This window comes from Mizuhopecten yessoensis, unplaced genomic scaffold (assembly GCF_002113885.1).
Source record: "Mizuhopecten yessoensis strain PY_sf001 unplaced genomic scaffold, ASM211388v2 scaffold7205, whole genome shotgun sequence".
Classification (NCBI taxonomy): Eukaryota; Metazoa; Mollusca; class Bivalvia; order Pectinida; family Pectinidae; genus Mizuhopecten; species Mizuhopecten yessoensis.
Window position 1 is genome coordinate 392,478 of NW_018406933.1, and position 25,766 is coordinate 418,243.

General features: G+C 34.3%; 1 protein-coding gene across 10 annotated transcripts in view; it reads right to left on the reverse strand.

Annotated features, from left to right (window-relative positions):
- Positions 1-25,766, reverse strand: part of LOC110453251 — a 90,795-nt gene that overhangs the window by 14,984 nt on the left and 50,045 nt on the right. For 3 of the 10 annotated variants that reach the window (XM_021502131.1, XM_021502128.1, XM_021502121.1), the window contains exons 1-12: positions 13,849-13,937; positions 13,664-13,734; positions 11,283-11,341; positions 10,229-10,483; positions 8,793-8,891; positions 8,465-8,506; positions 4,992-5,105; positions 3,720-3,836; positions 3,290-3,358; positions 1,659-1,760; positions 962-1,063; positions 17-118 (exon numbers count right to left, since the gene is read on the reverse strand). In XM_021502131.1, the coding sequence (XP_021357806.1) occupies positions 17-118; positions 962-1,063; positions 1,659-1,760; positions 3,290-3,358; positions 3,720-3,836; positions 4,992-5,105; positions 8,465-8,506; positions 8,793-8,891; positions 10,229-10,483; positions 11,283-11,319 (1,039 nt within the window). In that variant the 5' untranslated portion in view covers positions 11,320-11,341; positions 13,664-13,734; positions 13,849-13,937. Of the gene's footprint in view, positions 1-16; positions 119-961; positions 1,064-1,658; positions 1,761-3,289; positions 3,359-3,719; positions 3,837-4,991; positions 5,106-8,464; positions 8,507-8,792; positions 8,892-10,228; positions 10,484-11,282; positions 11,342-13,663; positions 13,735-13,824; positions 13,938-15,631; positions 15,755-25,766 lie in introns of those variants that run through there. The other 7 variants (XM_021502125.1, XM_021502126.1, XM_021502123.1 and 4 more) reach the window with 6 other exon arrangements.

Here is a 25,766-nt window from a genome sequence, read left to right on the forward strand (position 1 = left end):
AATAAGAGGTATTTACCTGCAGAAAGAACTGTCTGCGAATTGCAAGGCGAATTGGCATCGTCTTCTAGTAACACGTTTACGTTGTCCCTCTCTTTGACCTTTTCTGTCTGTTTATTTCCTGCAAGATAGGTGTACGTTACACACACAGGTAATTTCACTTTTTAAAGTGAGTAATAGTTACAGTATATAAAAGCAGCTGGATCATACAGCTTTTTCGTCCTTCTAAGAATCATAGGTGAGGCTAGGGGTCACAAATATTTTGATGATCATGTATATGCTTACACAATAAAAGTAAACACAGTAATTTTTAAATAAATAATACGTGAGAAAGAACTTAATTGCTCAATATGGAAACAAATTTGTCATGAATTATTTACACTTTAGTTAGTCATATAAACTACAGTGCGCTACACATATGTTTAATGTGCTTAATCACATGCTAGTGTTACATGCTGGCTATCGATCTGGATTATTGTGCAAATTCGAGCGTTCTGATTGGTTTTGTAATATTTGTTCGCAATACAAGACCACAATCCTTAACATTTCAACCACAAATATTGCCTACCTTAGTATCACTAAGACTCGTCAGGTGTAGCTACCTAGGGTCCCGTGACCTTTCGGACACGTGATATCATGGTCGAATCATACATACACATCATCCCATCCTGGTTAATGGTTAGCTGGTGCAGGCGAATGTATGTGGGTTCCAGGATCCCACGTTCAAAATATTCATTCCTTGTAAGTCTCAGTGTTACTAAAGAAGGCCACTGTAATGGTCGAAATATTTAGGTATGCAGTCTTATGTTGCGATCAAAAGTAAAAAAAAAACACATCACATTTGTAAGTACCAACACAGATGAACTTTCACACTTACAGTTTGAAGCGTGCTCATGTGTTGACCTGATGTAGCTAAAACAAATGACCGCTACAGAAAGGAAATTAGAAGTTTTGTCGTATTTACCTGCATAAGGAACTATCTGCGGATGGCCAGGCAAAGTAGTATCGCCCTCCAATAACACCTTGTGGGTGTCCCTCTCTTTGACCTTTTCTGTCTGTTCATTTCCTGCAAGATAGGTGTACGTTACACACACAGGTAATTTCACTTTTTAAAGTGAGTAATAGTTTATACAACGTGAGGAAGCACTTAACTACTTAAGATAGAAAAAAAAATTGTCATAGATTATTTACACTTGAATTGGTCTTTTAAACTACAGTGCGCTACACATGGAATTAAGCACATGCTAGTTGTATATGCTGGCTATCCATTCGGATTATAGATCAAATTCGAGCGTCCTGATGTATTTTTGAAACTTTTGTTCGCAACACAAGACAGCATACTTAAACCTGCCTTGTGTAGTTACCACGGGTCCCGTGACCTTTCGGACACGTGGTCTCAGGATCGAGACATAAATGTATATACCCCCGTCCTGGTTAAAAGCTGGCTGGTACAGTCGAATGTATATGGCCTACTGGATCCCACGTTCATAATAATTACTCCTGTAGTGTACAGTGTAGTCTTGTGTTGGCATCAGAGTTGTCAGTACCAACACAAAAGAACTTTCATACTTACATGTTCGAGCATATGGATGTGATAAATGGATGCAGATGAGATAAATGACCGCTACAGAAGGGAAAATAAGAGGTTTTGTTGTATTTACCTGCAGAAAGAACTGTCTGCGAATTACAAGGCGAAGTAGTATCGTCTTCCAATAACACCTTTTCGGTGTCTCTCTCTTTGACCTTTTCTGTCTGTCCATTTCCTGCAAGATAGAGGAACGTTAAACACACAGGTGATTGCAATTTTGAAATTTAGTATTAGATACAGTCTACCAAAGTCGCTGCATCATACAGCTTTTAAGTTCTTCTAGACTCATTGTCGATGCTAGGAGTCACAAAGTTGGAACTACTGTGGACCTGTTATATTATACATAAGTCAAATCCTGTAACTATGCATCTCTTTAATGAGATTAATCAATTTACAAAAATATGTGTTTTAAATTCATTCTACTTTGTACACAAATAATGTAGGTATTAACGGTTCGCAAAATTCAGGATCACTAGTCTTTTGCCAAAATCATGGCTAAGGAATATATTTGCACACCACGATGTGACAAAATAGTAATCTATTTATCAATCTTAATGCAAAATTGTTGCTTTATATTTTTAAAGGAACCAAACTTTTCGCACCTTAGGATTTGTTAGTAAAGGAGTACATCATAACAACTAAATAACCTGTTCACACTTTTTTTTTAAATAAAGAAGAAACAGGTTCAAAAATTAAGAAACGACAAAACACAACCAACATCAAATCTTATAATGGGGCGAAAATGAAGCTCTTTATGAGGAATGTTTGATTGATATTTTACGGCTAGACAACAGTAAGGTTGCAGTAGCTGAAGCTAAAGAGTTCTAAGGAAATATCGTGATTCACTTCATGAAAGAAAACATGTATGAAGTATTCTAGAAAAAAAGCCCCCTATCGTATATATTTAAAAAACACAGCTCTTAATCATAAGAGGATGAAATATTTTTGTATCCGAAAAAATGGCAACTATTCAGTCATTTCAATCTTTTAACGTCAGTTTGGGAAGTTGTTAGAAAAAAATGTCACCATCTGATTGATGACTTTACAATAGTGGTCACCTGGAAAAAAGGTGATATTACCTCATAATACGTACTATCATCTTTATGCATTGTAACGGGACAATGTAGAGTAAATGTAAGTTATGAACTTTGCAATATTACAAAGATGAACGATACACACAGACAGACACACATGCTATTGCACCTTTAAAGTTTGCCATTATATAACCCTACCAATTTCAGTTGGCATTCATATAGGCTATGAATGCCATGGCTCGATTGTTGACGTCATTATTATTATTGTCATACATTTTTTGTTGGATACTACTGACCATCCCTGAACGATGACTGTTTTATTCAATGAACAAGCATACACGATACATACATTATTTAAACTATTACCAAACAACAATAAGTTTAATTGATATTTTTATGAGATGAACAGATTCCAAAAATGGTAAATATAAACTAGCGCGCTTCATTGAATTTGCCTTTGTCCAGTTGACATACATATTGCCTATGAATGCCAACTGAAAGCAATTCAATGCTTAAATATCATACAGATGTTTTGTCCTGTTACGTCTCATCGTTGCTGATAGAGGCCAACAAGTTGGAAATCCATATTGTCTAAACTACTGTTTAAACAGATGGGTCATGTGCTTAAAACCCCTGAAAAGAGATTCTGGAAAATGAAAAATGTACCTACCATCGCTACTTTTCGTCCTTGTACGCCTACTATTCTTCTTCCTTTTCTTTGAGACGTCAGGCTTTTTGTCTGAAATATTAAAACGGACTTTTTCTATATCACTTTAATGGATTCATAGACGATTACTTTAAGCCACAAATGACTATTTCTCGTGACAATGAGTTTTGGTTGTATTACGATATCTTATTTTCTGCATTTGAGGGTAACGGTTTTCTTCCATATTCATATGATATCGGTACTTATATACTTATTGTTTGTTTGAAGACATTTACAAACTGTATTATCACTTTGTAGCTTCTTATTATTTCATAAAGAAATTCAAAAAAATTATATGTAAAAAAAAAATGACCTGGTTCTCTTGATTCAAGATTGTTGAAGTCTATAGCGTGTAGACCGCTACAAAAGTAAAAAGATGTTTTGTCGTATTTACCTGCAGAAGGAACTATCTGCGGATTGCCAGGCAAAGATGTATCGTCTGCCAAAATCACCTTTTCTCTGTCCTTCTCTTTAACCTTTTCTTTGACCATTTCTTTTTGTTTATTTCCTGCTAAATAAATGTAAGTTGCACTTTTGAAAATTTAGTAATAGTTACAGTATACCAAAGCCGCTGCATAATACAGCTTTTTTGTCCTTCGAAGACTCATAAACTTAGCACATGTTAGTATTATAAGCTGGCTATCCTTTGGGATTTTAGACCAAATTTGAGCGTCCTGAGGAACTTTGTAATTTTAGTTCGCAACACAAGGCTACATTCCTTAACATACCAGGTGTTGTTGCATTGGGCCCCGTGACCGTTCGGACACGTGGTCTCAGGATCGAGATATAAATGTACACCATACCGCTCTGGTTAATGGCTGGATGTTACAGGCGAATGTATACGGCCTCCTGGATCCCACGTTCAAAATAATTACTCCTGGTAAGTCTCAATCCTACTGATGAAGGCCACAGTAATGGTCAAAATAATAAGGAATATAGTCTTCTGATGCAAACAAAAGTTACAATTACATCATAATTGGCAGTACCGACACAGATGTACTTTCACACTTATAGTTTGTAGCGCGCTTATGTGTTGATTGGATGTAGCTTAGATAAAAGACCGCTACAGAACGGAAAACAGTGTTGTCGTATTTACCTGCAGAAGGAACAATCTGCGGATTGCCAGGTAAAGATGTCATCAATTATTTACGCTTGAATTGTTTGTTTTTTAAACTAAGCACATGTTAGTTTTATATGCTGACTAACCATTTGGATTTTAGACCAAATTTGACCGTCCTGAGTAACTTTGTAACTATTGTTTGCAACACAAAACTACATTACTTAACTCACCAGGTATAGTTACCCTGAGTCCCGTGACCGTTAGGACACGTGGTCTCAGGATCGAGATATAAATGTAAACCATCCCGTCCTGGTTAATTGTTGGCTGGTACAGGCGAATACATATTGTCCCCTGGATCCCTTGTAGGAAATAATTACTCCTTGTAAGACTCAGACCTGCTTAACAATGCCACAGCAATGACCTAAATATCTAGGAATGTAGACTTGTGTTGCGAACACAAGTTTAAAATAATCACTAGAATTGTCAGTACCAACACAGATGTACTGTCATACTTACAGTTTCTAGCATATTGTTGTAATAGTTTGATGCAGATGAGATAAATAACCGCTAAAGAAGGAAAATAAGAGTTTGTTTTGTCGTATTTACCTGCAGAAGGATCTATCTGCGGATTGCCAGGCAACGTAGTATCGTCTGCCAAAATCATCTTTTCTCTGTCCCTCTCTATGACCTTTTCTTTTATCTTTTCTTTTTGTTCATTTCCTGCAAGATAGATGTACGTTAAACTCACAGTTGATTGCACTTTTGAAATTTAGTAATAGACACAGTATACTAAAGCAGCTGCATCATACAGCTTGTTCGTCCTTCTAAGACTCATTGACTGATGCCAGGGGTCACATGGTTTTTTCATGGTCATGTATATACTTACACGTTAAAAGTAAACAGTTATTTCAAAGTAAACAGGTACTTACTATTGGAATGCTTGCAAAGGGAGGAGATAAAATGGAAAAACATATTTGTCACTGACTTTATGTTATATGATACTGTCTATAATTTTCAAAACTAATACAAATGTTTGCCTAATCGATAAGACTTACAGCTAGTTAATATTATGTCTTATTGTATAAAAATCACGTCTGAAAACTGTCAGGGCTTCGGGTCAAAGGTAAAAAGACTTGATGTATTGAATTATTTACAAACAAATTTTAGGGATTTTAATGTTTTTTGTCTCCAAGACACTAATTTTGCACCTCGAATAGAGGTTCATATTGAGTCACAGTGGGGTTTTATGTGTATTTTTAATTTTTACTGTCAAATTGTAGAGGCGTGAGTATTATGTTGAGTAATCATTTTGAATCTTATATACACGAAGTTAAAAAAGATAGAGGTGGCAATTTTATAGCTGTTGATATTACAATTGAGAAAAGAAGATTAACGCTTATAACTGTATACGGCCACAACATTGATGATCCAATGTTTCATGAATACTTAAAAAAGACTCGAGATTAACTTGAAAATACAGAAATAATTATATTTGGAGATTACAATATCGTACTTAACCCAGAAAAAGATACCTATAATTATAGAAATGTAAACAATCCTCAGGCTAGGCAACACATACTTGATATAGTTGAAGAATATAATTTATCTGACTGTTTTATGATACTACAGCAAGACTACCACAGGTACTCGTGAAAGAAAGAAAACTATTTAAGCAAGCTAACCTAGATTCCTGTCTTACAACTGACAATCTTTTTAAATATAATAGATAAAGCAGATATTAAACCAGGATATTGAACAGACCAGTCGATCATTACATTAGAAATAATAATAAAAAAAAAAAACAATTTGGAACGGGGTAAGGGACTATGGAAATTTAACACTAGTTAACTTTATGATAATGAATATTTGAAGAAGGTAAAAGGTACAATTAAACATATAAAGAAACAATATGCAGATAGTAAATATGATGGAAATAAATACGACGTTGACAATAAAGATATTACTTTTTCAATTGACGACCAACTTTTCTTAGAAACTCTACTGATGGAAATTAGAAGTATTTCTCATGCAGTACAGAAGTCAAGAAATACAAAAAGACAAGAACAAAAATAAGTGGAAAATATAAATAGTATAGAGTCTGAAGACAATTTAGCAAATAAATTTGATATTTTACAAAAAAAAAAGAGAATTAAAACCCATCAGACAAACAAAAATAAAAGGACACCTAATTAGGTCTAAACTTAACTGGATAGAAGAGGGAGAAAAGGCTACAAAATACTTCTGAAGTCTGGAGTCTAAAAATTTTACTAAAAAAACAATATACAAACTAGAAAAAATGTATGGAGAAATAATTACTGAACAAAAGGAAATCCTGAAAGAAATAGAAGCATTATACACAAAACTTTACAGTGAGTCTGAGGGTATAGAAAATGTTGATCTAGACAACTTACTTGATTTAAATAAATCAACAGATAATCAAAAAGAAACATTAGAAGGACATTTAATAGAAGTAGAGCTTGGAAAATATTTAAAAAATATGAAAAAATGTAAATCCCCTTGAACAGATTGCTTTCCTGCAGAATTTTTAATATTTTTTTTGCCAGAACTTAAATATTTTATATTGAGATCACTAAACCATGGGTAAACTAAATATTTTTTTCCACAAATCAAAGCCTAGATATTTTTACATGTGTACCAAAAGGAGAAAAAACAAGACAATTTAAAAAAAAAAACTGGAGGCCTATTACATTATAAAATACAATTTACAAATTAGACTCAGCATGCATAGCCAACAGAATGAAAACATTTTTAGATTTTATAATTTCAGATACATAAACTTATTTTATAAAAGGTAGGGATATTGGAGAGAATACTAGACTAATATATGACATAATGAATTATACAGAAAAAATGACATTCCCGGATTATTGGTTTTAATAGATTTTGAAAAGGTCTTCAACTCAGTATCATGGAAGTTTCTATACAAAGTAACAGAGTATCAGACATTGGATCAATACACTATATAAAGACACTTCATCCGCTTTTATACATATGGTCAGAATGTTTCACTATAGAACGAGACTGTCGTCAGGGCGACCATGTCTCACCATATCTTTTTTTACTTGTGGCAGAAATATTGGCAATTATGGTTAAAACAATGCAATAATCAAGGGTATCAAAGTAGGGAAGAAAGAACACACGCTCTCACAGTTTGCAGATGACACATCTCTTATTTTTATATGGTTCTAGGAAATCTTTAAATGAGGTACTCAAAATGTTAGAATAATTTGCTCAAATATCAGGTCTTAAGGTAAATAGTGGCAAAACACATTTGATATGGATAGGAAGTAAAAATTCAGTCAAGACATATACCACCATAGATGGAACTTTTAATGAGGGGATTACAAAATCTAACCTTCTTGGAATAGATTACTCTGTCAACTTAGATGAAATGATTAACATTAACCATAATAAAGCTATACAAAATTTAGATAATTCATTACTACAATGGTCTAAAAGAATACTTACACCAATAGGTAAAATAATTGTTTTAAAAACATTGATACTTTCAAAAATGATTTATCTATTTATGACTATACCGAATCCAGACAGAGCTTTTATGAAAACATTGAATACTACATTTTTAAAATGTATATGGCAAGGACCTATTGATAATGTGAAAAAGAACACTCTAATTAATACAACAAAGGATGTTTGAAAAATGATAGATATAGGGAATGTTATTGGGTAGTTTAAAATTTACTTGGCTAGGAGGACTATTGACATCTAGTGATACGGAATGGAAAAATATTTTTGAACATGAAATATGTCCCATACAGTGTCTTTCAAAATTTGGTGAAGGTTTCTTTGAAAACTTAAATATAACAAATTTATTTTGGAAATAAGTCCTCAATACATGGATAAAAGTGTCAAAACTAAATAAAATAAGAACCAAAACTGACCTTCTTACCTCCCCTTTATGGTATTTTTTGTACTTTAAGATAGGGAATCAATACATTTATTTTGAAGACTGGCATAAGAAAGGTGTAAATACAGTAGTAGATGGCACATTTCTAAATTTTGAAGAATTCAAAGACAAGTTTTCTGTAACATCTTACTATTCTTCTTCTTTTTTTTCTTTGTGACGTCAGGCTTTTTGTCTGAAATATTAAAACCGACATTTACAAATAATCTATATCACTGTAATGGATTCAAAGACGATTGATTTAAGCCAGATATGTCTATTTTTCGGGACAATGAGTTTTGGTTGTATTACGATATCTCATTTTCTGCATTTGAGGGTAACGGTTTCTTCCATATTCATATGATATACTTATATACTTATTGTTTGTTCCATTCAAAAAATTTCCAAACTGTTTTATCATTTTGTAGCTTCTTATTATTTCATAAAGAAATTCAAAACATTCATATGTAAAAATATCTTACCTTGACCTGGTTCTCTTGATTCTAGATTGTTGAAGTCTATAGCGTGTAATTCTTTAATGAAATCTTCCCAAATGTCATCCGAATATTTTTCGGGAGTCCCTAAATATTGGTACAATATGTATATTGCATGAATCACTAATACGTAACGTCGAGATCAGTTAACAGAATCATAAAATTTTATGTTAGATGCAGGTATGAAACTATATGAATCTGGTAATATGAACTTTAGGCATTTAATAAACCTGAAAATAACTGATGACTTCTAAGATTAAAATGTGAAATTAACATTTACTAGTAAACTCAATATAATTAGAACTTATTATGAAAAGAGAAAGTTTTAATTTTCGACGATATGGCATTGAATGCAAAAATTACTATTACAAATAGTATATTACTTTTCTTTAAACCTCAGTACATTTTTTTTAAAACTTTCGATATGTTTCCGTTACCTTTAATCTCTTCTCTAAACGATATTATAAAAAAAACCACTTAAGTTAACTTATCTCACATTAAAACAGTATAAGACCTGTTCATGCCCATGAGTGTAGGATAGGGTAATTCCTCCCGAGAGCTTTTCAAATTAAGTAAAACCCCGAGGCTCTGCCGCGTGTTTTGCCAAATGTATAAAATCTCGAGGGTGGAAATGCCAAATCCTACACTCTTTAGCATGGAAGAGTACTTTTTCTCTCATTCTAACCACAAGATTAATCTCAGACACAATGAGAATGAATTTGAACTGGCTACCATTTTGAAAATATCATTTTTCCCCTGAGCTTTTTAAACAAAAGCGAATATGTAAGCTAGATTTGGCATACCCCATATTTTCAAACAGAGTTTGCCCGGAAAAAATAATCACATCTTTCTTACGTATACGGTAAATATATCGTAAAGAGTTTTAATTTTATCACGTTCCAAATTCTTAACGTCACGTCATTGTTGAGCGATTGTGACGTCACGTCACGTGAAATGGGGGTAATATATACATTTCCTACACCCTTTTATATGCATAATCTGGTTGGCTAATTCGTTTTCGTCTCAAAATCTCAGGAGAAAAAATAATATTTTCAAAATAGTGGCCATTCAAAACGCATTTCCATGGTATTTGAGATTATTCCGGTGGCTGGAATGAGAGAAAAATCTCTTTCAGTCCCAAGGGTGTAGGATAGCGAAATTCCACCTGAGTTTTTTCAAATTTGGTAAAACCCGAGGGTGGAATTTCCCTAATCTACATCTCTGTGCATGAAATATACTTATATTGTTTCACACCTTTCTTACCCTAGACAGCTCTATCTTAGACACAGGAAAACGAGAGAAAAAACATATCTTTTATCATAATCTTACACTGAAAGAGTTCCATAAATTATTTATAAGATATATTATATCATATACATTTGATGTACGTCTAAGCACCAATGTAGAAAAAAAACATAAAGTACCTCCTTTGAAATACTTGTCCAACAGGTCTTGTCGCTTTAATGTCACTAGAGCTGTATACACGACATGTTGGTATTTAGTCGTGTGATGTCCAATGGTATCGAGCCATTTTGATATGACCAGTTGGTGAAGATGTTGTCCAGGTTCTTGGATAACTTTTACCTGCGATTCGGTGAATCCGATATGCGAGGCAAACTCGGCGACATTTCCCCCGAGTTCGTCTGTCAGATCCAACAGCCATCTGTTTGCCTTCGAACCTTCAGAAAATTGTGTAGATGATATAATATATTACAGAAGCATGCAATAAGGAACAGTTAGAGCATTACATATTCTATTTTAGATTCAAAATATGAAGTCGTCGATTGGTGTGATAAGAAATTTCTGGTAAATAAATTGTATGGTAAATTTTCCCTTTCATGTTAATAGTAAACCAGATAGGTGTTATGACTGGGAAAATATCGTACGAGGACATCAACCATCCCCCCCCCCCCCCCCCCGCCAAAAAAAATTAAATAACCAAGAGAGAGAAGAGCAACATCAGTTCCAACAAGAAAGTGGAGATGATGCAAGTTTCATAAACTCGTTTTATTATTAGCAAGAACCAGCTGCACAAGGTTCATCAGCATAATGATATTTCTAGATTCATTTTCTTTTTTTTATACATACACAAGTGTCTCAGTGTGACCATCTCTGAAATCCATGAGTTCCGCTTTTGATATAAATATATCTTCTCTGCATTTCTTTAATATGTCATGCTCAAATTAAAGGCTTATATATATCAGTCTGATGTCTTTGATGGAGCTTTAAAAAACCGTGCGACAATGTAGCAAACAAATCGTTAAGATTTTAAGATTGGTAGAGCTCCTCTATATTCTGTACACGACAGGTATCTGACTAACGATTGATTTTATTGTGTATATCTGAAATCAATCATACAGCTCATTGCGATCCTTCGGATTTCGAAAAAGTAGTTTTGTATGACCATATCAAGTTCTGTTGAAAGAGACACATTTGTCTTAAGAAAATGTTGTTATTGCATTAAATGAAGACAAATACCTGTTAAACTTGACTTGAATCCTGAGGCACTTGCCATCCTTGATTTACATGTACATTACCTATAAAAAAACAAAATATATTAATTAAAAAAGTAACCAGCGTTATCAAGTTAGCCAGTAGAAAACTTGATTCTAATCCAGATGAGAGGCAACACGGCATTAGTGACGGTGATACCACAATATAATGCCACACATTTCAAAATACATTCCATTCAGTGTACTAGTGGGGGAAAACAGTGAATAAATAATTTCATAACAATATAATGCCACACATTTCAAAATACAGTAGTATTATTCCCTAACAGAAAGAACGCAACCAAAAACAAAAAACAAACACAAACATTGAAAACAGTTAAGTGCTATTTTTATATTATGTATATGTGTAAAGCCTCTCTGATGATATTTCACTGGCTGATTTCTTTTAGTGGAACAAACCTGACAAATACTTGATATATACAAAATAAGATACCAGTCCCACTGCACTTAGTTATATGTGTATATACAGTAATCTCCCCTTAATTTCATGTTGGATGTAACTGTAACACATTTGAGCGAGGTGACTTCCGTTGATTAGAAGGCTAAGTCGGTTAGAAAGGTATAGCAATATGAAGTACATGGTTCGAATCCCGAAACTAAATGTTGGTAGACATCTTCTTAATGTTTGGATATTTTTTAATCGCAGAATATTTTGTTTGATTATGTTTGTTCATTTTATGTTCGTGGTTTTCTTTCTCGAAATGTTTAGATATGTACGTAGTTACAGTTTTGGCAATGGTACAGGGATCCATGATGCCAAGACAAGTTCATACACAGGTTTTATTATCTATGAACATTTCTCTAGATCCACTTTCGTTATTTTAAATTAACCAATAGCTCTTTTAAATAAGGTAATGAACAGCAAGCGAGGATGCAAACGGTGGTTAGGCAGTTTTCTGTAACAGATACATGTACATCGTCCCAAGGTCAAATTGTGTATGTTCTTACAGCAATCAAAAACTAAAGATAAAACAAATCTCTCTCATCACATATTATAGGTGACCACAAGTGTGACGTAACAAATGAATTTTACAATTTTGATCATTTGTGATAACTAACATCAGTTAGGTGGGTTTGCAATACACAATAACGAAAGCTACTTTCTAGTTTATTTTCATAGAAATATGAATATAAGAACTTTAAGACCAAGGCGATCTTGCAGACCAATTTCTCTACACAGCATTCAAAATTGCAAAAAACATTACATACAACCAACAGATTTTTAAGTTTTTGTTCTGATTGATGTCATGATTGTAATCATTGCCTTTCGAGGATAATAAACTAACAATATGGCTTAAAGGCGTTCTTAAGTTAAGTATATTGGCTTAAGCTGCCTTTTGTATATGTATATACTATATCACACACTTCTGCAAGACGCACGTGTCCAATGCCATCTTTCTATTACCCTGGACAGGTTTATCCACACTTCTACCATTGTGATATGTACTTGTCTCACCCTAGGGCTGAGACGGGAGGATTCCCCTATTCATAACAATGGTATGACGTCAACAATACAATGACGTTACTTCAACAATCCATCAACGTCACATCAACACTGAATATAGCCTGTAACGTTAACATTACATTATGTATATGATACATAATGAGTGAACAGGGAAAGAGAAAAAAGAATAATTCACCCCCTTGAGTGTGAGATAGGGGAATCTGAAGTTCCTTGAGTTGCCAATCACTCGGAAAAGCTTCGAGTTTGTCAACTTAAGAATCTCTCCCTCAGTTTGAGATTCCCCTATCTTACCCAAGGGGTTGAAAGATTATATTGATCTCACATAGGTCACCTGGAGACCTCAAGTTCGGAAAATACATTTTTTTTCTAAATATTTACTAGCGGATGCATGGAAACTATTCCTTAAGCTAAACACGTTCGATACCATTCCTTTCAAGGCTGTTAAGACATGTTTACGTCCGTGATGAGGATTCATAATTTGAAAGGGACTACTACATTGTATATGTACTTTTAAGGTATGAAAATAAAAGAAGATACCAAACCCGTGTGCAGAAGTTTCCATCCGAACCCACAAAAAAGCAATCAGTCGTACAACTCATAATGATTTCTGAGTATGGGGTGATACTAAGCTGTTCACAAAACGGTGAAAGAAAGGAAATACACATATATGCGATTCAGGTGGTATCAAATTCATAACGTAACTACACAGACCTATCTCCCCTTAACAGCCAAAAGCGAAAGTATATTTACTTCCAAGAATTTATTTTAAAATGTTTGGCTATAAAAGATAGCGTTGATCAAACACATTTCAAATGAATTTGTCCTAGTTTTAATCCATACCTGATATGATCTAGCGTACTTAATCATTAGTAAAAACTTACACTGGACGGAGTTTTTTGTCATCTCAACATTTCTGTCCATGGTCCATGGCTATTTCAGTATGGAGTGTATTCTACAAGGAAACGAACAAGCACATGTACTCATTCATAAACAAATCGATATATAAATATCATGTATATTATAAACACAACTGTATACTAACTGTTCCTCAGAGTAGTATATTCACCGTTTCTTATAGAATGTCCGTGTCTGCCAAGACCTGTGTGTCTGTATTATGATTTCCTCTATTATAAGTTCAAGCACTACATTAAACACATCACGTGGTTAACGGGAAATAACGGGAATTGAACGATACCCTATTCGAGAACAATCTGCATGCTATTCTTTAGAAAAAGGCTGTGGTAACGAAATTAGAATTTACGCCAGCTTTACAGAAAACACTTACCGCAGAGAGGAAACATTGTTGTTAAAAGGAGAAATACATAGAATTTGTAATGTGTGTTTTGCAAACTAAGTACAATCTTCACTATAGATGTGTTGGTTTAAACCGTTTACATGGCTACCGGAAGTGTACATGGTACAATGTAACGAGGTACTTGATTGACAAAAGTGTAAATTTGTTATCAATAGGAATGTTCTACAGTTTTACGAGGTACATATTTATTCATTACACTTGTGCAATCAAGATACATGTAGAACAAAGGGATAACAAACAGACAAATGTCGAACTATAAACCCAAATGAAAATCTTTTAATAAGCGTTGATTAAACACATCTGTCCCAGTTTCAAAAGTTATGCCATCAACATGTTTTTAACAATTTACAACTTAGATTTAAGCATGTCTTACCCGCTGAGTTTCGTTCTGAATCACAACGGATCGATTATATCATTATTTAAGAATTTACCGGAAAAACCAGACTATTCAAATAGCATCATGCGTCATCGTTGTAAACCAGGTTGTTTACTTGTGTATACATGAGGGTCAACATTGTACGTGTATAGGCACACTGCGGCAAAGTTAAAACATATATTTTTTTGTAAGCCAAGGCCAGGTACAAATATATGATACATATATGCATTTACCCTTGGTTAAAACTTAAACCAGAGTAGTATGTGTCATGTAGGGTAGCGTTTTGTCCTTATGCGAAGTTGTGACCTTATTCATCGAGACACAATAGATGTGTTTCCTTTTGGGACATTAACCGGGCTCAGTTGATATTTAATACTTTGCATATGGATTCCAGTACATGCATTTGTACAATTAAAATGACAATGCCATTCAAACCATAAATAGCATTTATAAACAACATTTATAAACACTTTTTAGATTTCCCGAAGGACACACATCCAGTAAAAATGGTTATTTCAGTATGAAGTGTAGTTTTAAAGGAAACAAACAAACACTTGTCCACATTCATAAACAGATCAATATGTAAAAAGCATGTGTATTATAAACAGAACTATATATCAACTATACCACATAACATTATATTCACCATCTATGTGCTAAGTCTGTGAGTTTCTATTAGATTTCAATGTTCAAGCACTACATACACTATATCACGTGAGAGATACCATAATATGCATGTCATGTTAGTATAAGGCTGAGATAACGAAAGTACAATTTCAAATAACTTCACAAAATACCTGTCTCATCGCAGGAAAGATACATTATTGTTAAATAGAAAGATACATAAAGTTTGTTTGAATCTGTAATCTGGTTTTTTCTTGCAAATTAAGTATATTGTTTCTGTTTGCACCTTTGAAATGGCTACCGGAGGTAAACATGGTAACGACTCGACTTGATTGTAAATAATGTAAATATGATATCAAAGGAAAGCTTATTCGAAAATTCTACATTTAAAAACGATAATTATTTACTCGCTACATATGTGTTTTGTACAATCAAAATAGGATAAATATTAAGAGTCAAAAGTCAAAATCTAAACATCTGTCACAGATTACGAAAGTTAACGTAATAACATTCCTTTCCCAACTAACAACTTACCTGCTGAAATTTGTATCAAACCTCAACTGATAAAATTACTATTAAAGCAATTACCGGAAAACCACAATAGCTTAACGTAACATGTGTGTTATCGTCTAGAGTAGTACCATTGGCTACGTGTAAATACACAATGCGACGGACTTAAACATCGATTTTTGTAAGGCAAGGTCAAAGTTCAAAATGCTTAAATAAATGCGTCACAGATACCTGTAATTAGAACAGAAACCAGAGTTGTGCGTTTCATGCAAGATAGCTTAAGTATGCCGAAATGGCGACCTTATTCGTCGAGACACAAAACGTGTACAGCATACTAATTCAAATACACACATTTGTACAATTATACTGAAGTTAACAGAAATACCTTAAATAACATTTTTAAGCATTTATATATATATATGCTTAAATATAATAAAAAGTGATTAAATTGTCCATGTGAAGGAAGTAAATATAGAAAAAATAAAATTAACGACCGACTAAAAAACTAGCTGCTTTCACCCTTCACAGGGCTCTTCAGGTTTATTCAAAAGAGAACAACGTCGTGACGTCACAATAACATGTCATCACACTACAATAGTAACGTGACGTCACGAAGTACACAAGATTGGTGGACAATTTGGCGTAAAATTTTGTTGTGACCTGTTGAGACTCGGTTTTAATATTTTTATTAGTTGGTCTTCTTTCGTTTCTCTTAAAATAGTGTCTGATGAAAATAGTTGATACAAAGGTAATACATTAAATTTATCTCCAGCACATTCATGAATATGTTTGTTAACATGAAGATTTCGTAAAGAATCAGTTCTAGTTTGTTGTCTATGTACAGTCATACGTGTTCTGTGTTCATCACCGGTTTGACCGATGTAAAAATCACCACATTTAGAACAAACGATTGAATAAATTACATTTTTTGATTTACAATTCATATTTACCTTCACAGTAAATTTCACGGAATTGTAATATGTTTCCTGTGATAAAGAACAAATGTGAAGAGTTAAAGCAAAGTAGCAGGCGTATGAGAAACATTTTTAATAAACATGCTATTTTACACTGTAGACGCCAACCTAAAAACTTGAAACGTATGTTGACATGTTCTAAGTTTGATAATTCTTGTGTAACACCAAAAGTATCCAAATGTAAGACACCAAGATGTGCTACATGTCCTATGATTATCGAGTGTAATACTTTTATTTTCAAGAATGGTTTGAAATTTACCGTCGCGTGTCCAGGTCATGATACCAAGAAACGTAATATGTATGTCTCTGTGAAACCCAAACAAGATCTGTAACAGTGTCGGAAGATATTTCGTTCTCCCCATGTCCCGTTATCAATAGTTGGAGGGAGGGCCTGTCTATGGCAGAACTCTCACTATAAACGTCAACCATAGAACCTCGCGAGGAAATATTCAAGGTCTATGGTTTTGGACTTTGACAGCGATTAGTTCGTCTTCATCACTTGGCGGGAGGCAGACTTCGTACGATATGCTTACGCGCATATAGTCCGTGGTTAATTTATATTAATTAATGCAATATTGCATATTCTCAATATTTAAAGTCGTTCATCTATTTTTATTTTTTCACGAAGTTGTTGCCGAAACATTGATTTAAAAAATTATTAAATTTGTAAAAGAAATGTCATTTTTGAATATTAATGAGTGACTTTTTACATATAAGTCATATTACTACGCCAGCCTTGTCAACAAAATGTGTGTATTCTATTCAAATCAGGAAATACTCCAGCTGTTTCCGACTGAGATTGTGGTAGAAACAGATCACACGACTCGTGGTTGTTGAGTATGTTATTCATTTCACTCTCGTTAATTAATTTTCAAAAGTTACAGAAAGACACTCGCTAAAGCTCGTGTCTTTTGTAACTTTTGAAAATTAACTAACTCGAGTGAAATAAATACCATATTCAACAACCACTCGTTGTGTAACCTCTATAAATATTACATGTATACATGTATATGTTATCATTGATAACGCTGCTCTGTTTATAATTACGTTAACTATTTTCGAACCATATGAGCAGTTGAACATCAATTCCGCCGTTAAACAATTTACGCAATAGACCCCGGTGAGACACTCTTAGAAAGGCCTTGCTTATGTAACAAAAAACACACGGAGTTATTTTCCCTCGTCTCCTGACCTAAAACCAGACTGACACAGAGGTCAACAATACAATTGTGCCACAACTTGGAAATCCTGGATCAACCATAGATCTTCGTAGTGTCACCATAAAGAAATCATAGTAGAGACGGCACATGCCGTGTTAGACCACCGTGCACCGTACCAGAGTCGGCGGTGGTCGTACTGACACCTTAATACTGTAGCGAGTCTCCCTAGTGTTGCTGTGAGTCGCCATGACTCCCAAACACTACGGTCACCCCGGATGGCCACAAGGACTGTGGTACTACGTTGATACTACGGTTTTCAAAATACCGTAGCTAGGCTACGGATAAACCCGGATGTTTGAAACTGTTTAAAACTACCGTAGCGAGCTAGGGATCACCCATGAACAACACGGATGACCTCGTCTTTAATACGGACTTGCAGCGAATACACATGATCGCCCCTGTTTGCTCCGTCGTAGCTTACCGCGGCTAAATACCGGTACAGTGTGACTCGTGCTCTGGCTGTCATTCGCTACACCCAGCTAATCGCTAAATAACCCTGTACTTGTCTGGCCCAGCCAACATTACGGACTTTTCCAATAGTAGGTAGTGATAGGTAGGGTGTCAAGCTGTGGATACTATACTTAAACAAAACTTTCTGTAGGAATATTACTGGTTGACAATAAATAAAGTCTTAAATGATCATTTTGTATTTTATGCCATCAGGAAGATTCCAAAGTTTATAAAAAACAATATTGATTAAGGTACCTGTATACACAATGACTTGGACTCGTCCGACGGGTACTCGTATACACAATCGCAGTAAATGAGAAAGTGAATCGTCTGCTGGATAACCGAACACGTAAAACCACTCAAACAGTCAGTCGTTAAACAGGCTCAGTGCACTCACACAGTGTTTACAAGCTATGCACAATTTACAAAGTCACCGTTTATTGTACCTGATCAATAACCTTACAACACATGTGTTGATACCATTCAGTGTACTAGACGGGAAACAAACAGTGAAAATATAATTTTATGACAAACATCAATCAGCCTTACTGAAAGCATAGCATTCCAGACATGAAACCGATCTACGATTAAAAAGATCGATTAAAAATATTGGATTTATATTTTTATTTCTTGCACAAGAGGATTGTCGTGTATGACAATACAGTGGGGTTTTAAAGGTATGGTTTATGTATACACACAACTGAATAGGGTACATGTTCAAAGGGTACATGTGTACACGTAAGCCGTAAATCAAAACCAATGTGTGTATAAACATGTGACATAACTATATCCATGCCGATATATCTACAAGGCAAACAATTAGTCAAAATGATGCGACAAAAATATTAGATTACTATCAGTTGGAAATCAACTTAAATGCTTAAACATTGCTGACGTGCAATGTCCAAAAGTGTTGACAGTGCATGTATAAGTAAATTCACCTCAAGAAAAAAATATCCATTTAAAAAAAAAAAATTGATTCTGGGTCCTTCAAAAGCTTAACAATTCATATATATATATATGAACAGTACAAGACTTGGTAACCAAGATTTCAAGTAAGTCTCACTGTGCAGAAAGGTGTGAAAAACTAAGTATATTGAAGGGAGATAACCAGTACTTAATAGTTATCCCAATAGTGTGTATATTTAAAATTAGTAAAACTCGTAATAAGTTCAAATACATTATTAATTCTAAAAAACGCAACAATAAAACATCATTTCATTTTTATTATTGTCATTTTTTGTATAACATAATGCATTCAGATGTAACACAACAATAACATGTCTATATAATGTACTCGTATGTACATGTGGTTCATTATAAATCAAATTTACTTTAAACAAAAAAATAATCATACTGTATTGGTAACCCTATTTAGGGTCTTTATCCAACACAAATAAAATAACAATATCTTTTTAATTGGTATAACATCAATGTTGACGTTTCTAAAATAAAATAACAATATCTAAAGTCTGTTTTTGAAATAGTTGAAAACATCAAGTTGCCAGCAACATACTATACATTTACTTTTGGAAGGGAAGGCGTATACCAGTGTTTAAAAAAAGAAACATACTATAGTATACAAACAGGTCACACGGGAAATAATTAATGATTGTTGACGCTTTGATGTTTAATGTACAAATACATTTTGCAGGCACACCATTACGAATTAAGAATTTGGGCCTTTTTAGCCTGTTTTGGCTGTAGTAAACGTGTCAAACACTGGTTTTGCTAAGATAAGATAAAACATTGATGAGCGTTCCGAATATTTTTTTACAAAAGTGTTTAACACTGTCACCACTCGAAGCATGGATTTCGTACATACTTATACCACATAAAACATTTTGGCGACATGCTTACTTGAATAAATCGCTTTTATCAGTACAAACCAACGTACCCGTTTGTCGCACAGAATAAACGCTGAGAGTTATCTGCCCACTACGTCCCCCTAGCGGGAAACGTACTCCCTACATGTATGTCGATAGTGGGAAGCGATAACAGACAGGTGACCAAACGGGCCGATATCAGACTCAATGCGCACTTGAAACGTGTAACAACACGTGATGATTTTGCCTTGATCATAACTTTCCCGTTTGTTGTTCAGGACTGGCGCCATTGGGCTAGTTTACGCCCGTGGAAGGTCAGTTCCTTCTGTTATTTGCTGAGGTCTTCATTAACAGACACATGGGGACAGTCACGAAAAGCATGGCTAGATTTTAGTAGCCGAAACTTAGCATCCACTGACCTCAGGCGCAGTATGATCTGCCTAGGTGTGGAAGGGATCTGGTGACTATGGTGGCTTATTTATGCCATTTCGTTAATTCGCGGCGAAAAAACGAGATTTTACATTGTAAAATGTGATTGTTTCGTTGTTTTGTGGCAAAACATAGACATTACAGTGTATATTTGTATTTATATTGTAGTCATCTCGTCGTTTCTCCTCGAAAAGGCAAAAAGACGACAAAAGTCGAGCGAAAACACAAAAAAAAAGCTACGCGATGAAGTGTAGTGGTAATTTACTGTTCACTTAATTATGGAGATTAATGGTAATTTAGGTGTACCCTTTACTATGGAGTGTAGTGGTTATTTAGGTGTACACTTTACTATGGAGTGTAGTGGTAATTTAGGTGTACACTTTACTATGGAGTGTAGTGTTTTTTTAGTTATACACTTTACTATAAAGTGTAGTGGCAATTTAGGTGTACCCTTTACTATTGAGGGTAATGGTAATTTAGGTGTACACTTTCCTGTGGACTGCAGTGGTAATTTATGTGTACACTTTTCTATGGAGTGTAGTGTTAATTTAGGTGTACACTTTCCTATGGAGTGTAGTGGCAATTTAGGTGTACACTTTACTATTGAGGGTAATGGTAATTAAAGTGTACACTTTCCTATGGAGTGTAATGGTAATTTAGGTGTACACTTAACTATAGAGTGTAGTGGTACTTTAGTTATACACTTTACTTTTAAGTGTAGTGGCAATTTAGATGTACACTTTACTATTGAGGGTAATGCTAATTAAGGTGTATACTTTACTATGGAGTGTAGTGGTAATTTAGGTGTTCACTTTACTCTGGAGGGAGATGGCAATTTAGGTGTACACTTTCCTATGGAGTGAAGTGGTAATTTAGATGTACACTTTACTATGGAGGGTAATGGTAATTTAAGTGTACACTTTCCTATGGAGTGACGTGGTAATTTAGGTGTACACTTTACTATGGAGTGTAGTGTTTTTTTAGTTATACACTTTACTATAAAGTGTAGTTGCAATTTAGGTGGACACTTTACTATGGAGTGTAATGGTAATTTAAGTGTACACTTTCCTATGGAGGGTAATGGCAATTTAGGTGTACACTTTACTATGTAGTGAAGTCGTTATGTAGGTGTACACTTTACTATGGTGTGAAGTGGTAATTAAGGTGTACATTTTACTCAAGTGTGTAGTGGTAATTTAGGTGTACACTTTACTAGTGAGTGTATGGGTAATTTAGGTGTACACTTTACTATGGAGGGTAATTGCAATTTAAGTGCACACTTTCCTATGGAGTGAAGTGGTAATTTAGGGGTACACTTTACTATGGAGTGTAGTGGCAATTTAGGTGTACACTTTACTATGGAGGGTAATTGCAATTTAAGTGCACACTTTCCTATGGAGTGAAGTGGTAATTTAGGTGAACACTTTACTATGGAGTGTAATGGTAATTTAAGTGTACACTTTCCTATGGAGTGTAATGGCAATTTAGGTGTACACTTTACTATGTAGTGAAGTCGTTATGTAGGTGTACACTTTACTATGGAGTGAAGTGGTAATTAAGGTGTACATTTTACTCAAGTGTGTAGTGGTAATTTAGGTGTACACTTTACTATGGAGGGTAATGGCAATTTAAGTGCACACTTTCCTATGGAGTGAAGTGGTAATTTAGGTGTACACTTTACTTTCGAGTGTAGTGGTAATTTAGGTGTACACTTTACTTTGGAGTGTAGTGATAATTTAGGTGTACACTAAACTAGTGATTATATGGGTAATTTAGGCGTACACTTTACTAGTGAGTGTAGTGGTTATCTAGTTATACACTTTAATATAAAGTGTAGTGGCAAATTAGGTGTACACTTTAAAATGGAGTTTAATGGTAATTTAGGTGTACACTTTCCTATATAGTGTAATGGTAATTTAGTTGAACACTTTCATATGGAGTGTATGGTAATTTAGTTTTACAATTTTCTATGGAGTGTAACGGTAATTTAGGTGTAAACTTTCCTATAGAATGAAGTCATTATTTAGGTGTACACTTTACTATGGAATGTAGTGGCAATGTAGGTGTACACTTTACTAGTGAGTGTAGTGTTAATTTAGATGTATACTTTACTAGTGAGTGAAATGGTAATTTAGGTGTACACTTTACTATGGAGTGTAGTGGTTATCTAGTTATACACTTTACTATCAAGTGTAGTGGCAATTTAGGTGTATACTTTACACTGGAGTGTAATGGTAATTTAGGTGTACACTTTCCTATAGGGATGTAATGGTAATTTAGGTGGACACTTTACTATGGAGTGTAGTTGTAATTTAGGTGGACAATTTACTATGGAGTGTAGTTGTAATTTAGGTGGACACTTTTCTATAGTGTGTCGTGGTAATTTAGGTGTACACTTTACTATGAAGTGTAGTGGTAATTTAGGTGTACACTTTACTACTGAGTGTAGTGGTAATTTAGTTGTACACTTGTCTATGTAGTGAAGTGATCATTTAGGTGTACTCTTTACTAGTGAGTGTAGTTGTTATTTAGGAGTACACTATACTAGTGAGTGTAATGGTAATTTAGGTGAACACTTGACTATGAAGTGTAGTGGTAATTTAGGTGTACACTTTACTATGGAGTGTAGGTGTTATTTAGTTATACACTTTACTATGGAGGGTAATGGTAATTCATGTGTACACTTTCCTATGGAGTGTAATGCTAATTTAGGTGTACACTTTCCTATTGAGTGTAATGGTAATTTAGGTGAACACTTTACTATGGAGTGTAATGGTAATTTAGGTGTATAATTTCCTATAGAGTGAAGTTGTCATTTAGGTGTACACTTTACTATGGTGTGTAGTGGTAATTTTCGTGTACACTTTACTACGGAGGGTAATGGCAATTTACGTGTACACTTTTCTTTCGAGTGTAGTAGTAATTTAGGAGTACACTTGACTATGGAGTGTAGTGGTTATTTAGGTATACACTTTACTATCGAGTGTAGTGGTAATTTAGGTGTACACTTTCCTATGGAGTGTAATGGTAATTTAAGTGTTTACTTTACTAGTGAGTGTATGGGTAATTTAGGTGAACACTTAACTATGGAGTGTAGTGGTAATTTAGATGTACACTTTACTAGTGATTGTAGTGTTAATTTAGATGTGTACTTTACTAGTGAGTGTAGTGGTTATTTATGCGTACACTTTATTAGGGAGTGTATGGGTAATTTAGGAGTACACTTGACTAAGGAGTGTAGTGGTTATTTAGGTATACACTTTACTATGGAGTGTAGTGGTAATTTGGGTGTACACTTTACTATCGAGTGTAATGGTAATTTAAGTGTTTACTTTACTAGTGAGTGTATGGGTAATTTAGGTGAACACTTTACTATGGAGTGTAGTTGTTATTTAAGTGTACACTTTACTATTGAGTGTATGGGTAATTTAGGTGTACACATTACTATAGAGTGTAGTGGTAATTTAGATGTACACTTTACTATGAAGGGTAATGGTAAGTCAGGTGTAAATTTTACTATGGAGGGTAATGGTAATTTTGTTGTAAACTTAACTAGTGAGTGTATGAGTTATTTAGAAGTACACTTTACTATGGAGTGTAGTGGTTTTTTAGGTGTACACTTTACTATGGAGTGTAATGGTAATATAGGTGTACACTTTCCTATGGAGTGAAGTGGTAATTTAGGTGTACACTTTTCTATGGAGTGTAGTGGTTATTTAGATGTAAACTTGCCTATGGGGTGAAGTCGTTATTTGGGTGTACACTTTACTGTGGAGTGTAGTGGTAATTTAGGTGTACTCTTTCCTATGGCGTGTAATGCTAATTTAGGTGTACACTTTCATATGGAGTGAAGTGGTAATTTACGTGTACACTTTACTTTGGAGTGAAGTGGTAATTTAGGTGTACCCTTTACTAGTGAATGTAGTGGTTATTTAGGTGTACAATTTACTAGTGAGTGTATGGGTAATTTAGGTGTACACTTGACCAACGAGTGTAGTGGTTATTTAGATGTACACTTTACTATGGAGTGTAGTTGTTATTTAAATGTACACTTTACTATTGAGTGTATGGGTAATTTAGGTGTACACGTTACTATAGAGTGTAGTGGTAATTTAGATGTACACTTTACTATGAAGGGTAATGGTAAGTCAGGTGTAAATTTTACTATGGAGGGGAATGGTAATTTAGGTTTACACTTTCCTATGGAGTGAAGTGGTAATTTAGGTGTACACTTTCCTATGGAGTGAAGTGGTAATTTAGGTGTACAATTTACTATGGAGGGTAATGGCAATTCGGGTGTACACTTTCCTATGGAGTGAAGTGGTAATTTAGGTGAACACTTTACTATGGAGTGTAGTGGTAATTTGATGTACCCTTTTCTAGTGAGTGTAGTGTTAATTTAGATGTATATTTTATTAGTGAGTGTAGTTGTAATGTAGGTGTACACTTTACTAGTGAGTGTAGTGTTAATTTAAATGTATACTTTACTAGTGAGTGTAGTGGTTTTTTAGGTGTACACTTAACTAACGAGTGTATTGGTTATTTAGATGTACACTTTACTATGGAGTGTAGTTGTTATTTAGGTGTACACTTTACTATGGAGTGTAGTGGTTATTTAGGTATACACTTTACTATTGAGTGTATGGGTAATTTAGGTGTACACTTTACTATAGAGTGTAGTGGTAATTTAGGTGTACACTTTACTATGAAGGGTAATGGAAAGTCAGGTGTACATTTTACTATGGAGGATAATGGTAATTTAGGTTTAAACTTTCCTATGAAGTGAAGTGGTAATTTAGGTGTACACTTTCCTATGGAGTGAAGTGGTAATTTAGGTGTACACTTTACTATGGAGGGTAATGGTAATTCAGGTGTACACTTTCCTATGGAGTGAAGTGGTAATTTAGGTGAACACTTTACTATGGAGTGTAGTGGTAATTTTATGTACCCTTTACTAGTGAGTGTAGTGGTAATTTAGATGTATATTTAACTAGTGAGTGTAGTGGTAATTTGATGTACCCTTTACTAGTGAGTGTAGTGGTAATTTAGATGTGTACTTTACTAGTTGGTGTAGTGGTTATTTATGTGTACACTTTATTAGGGAGTGTATGTGTAATTTAGGTGTACACTTGACTATGGAGTGTAGTGGTTATTTAGGTATACACTTTACTATGGAGTGTAGTTGTAATTTAGATGTACACTTCACTAGTGATTTTAGTGTTAATTTAGATGTGTACTTTACTAGTGGGTGTAGTGGTTA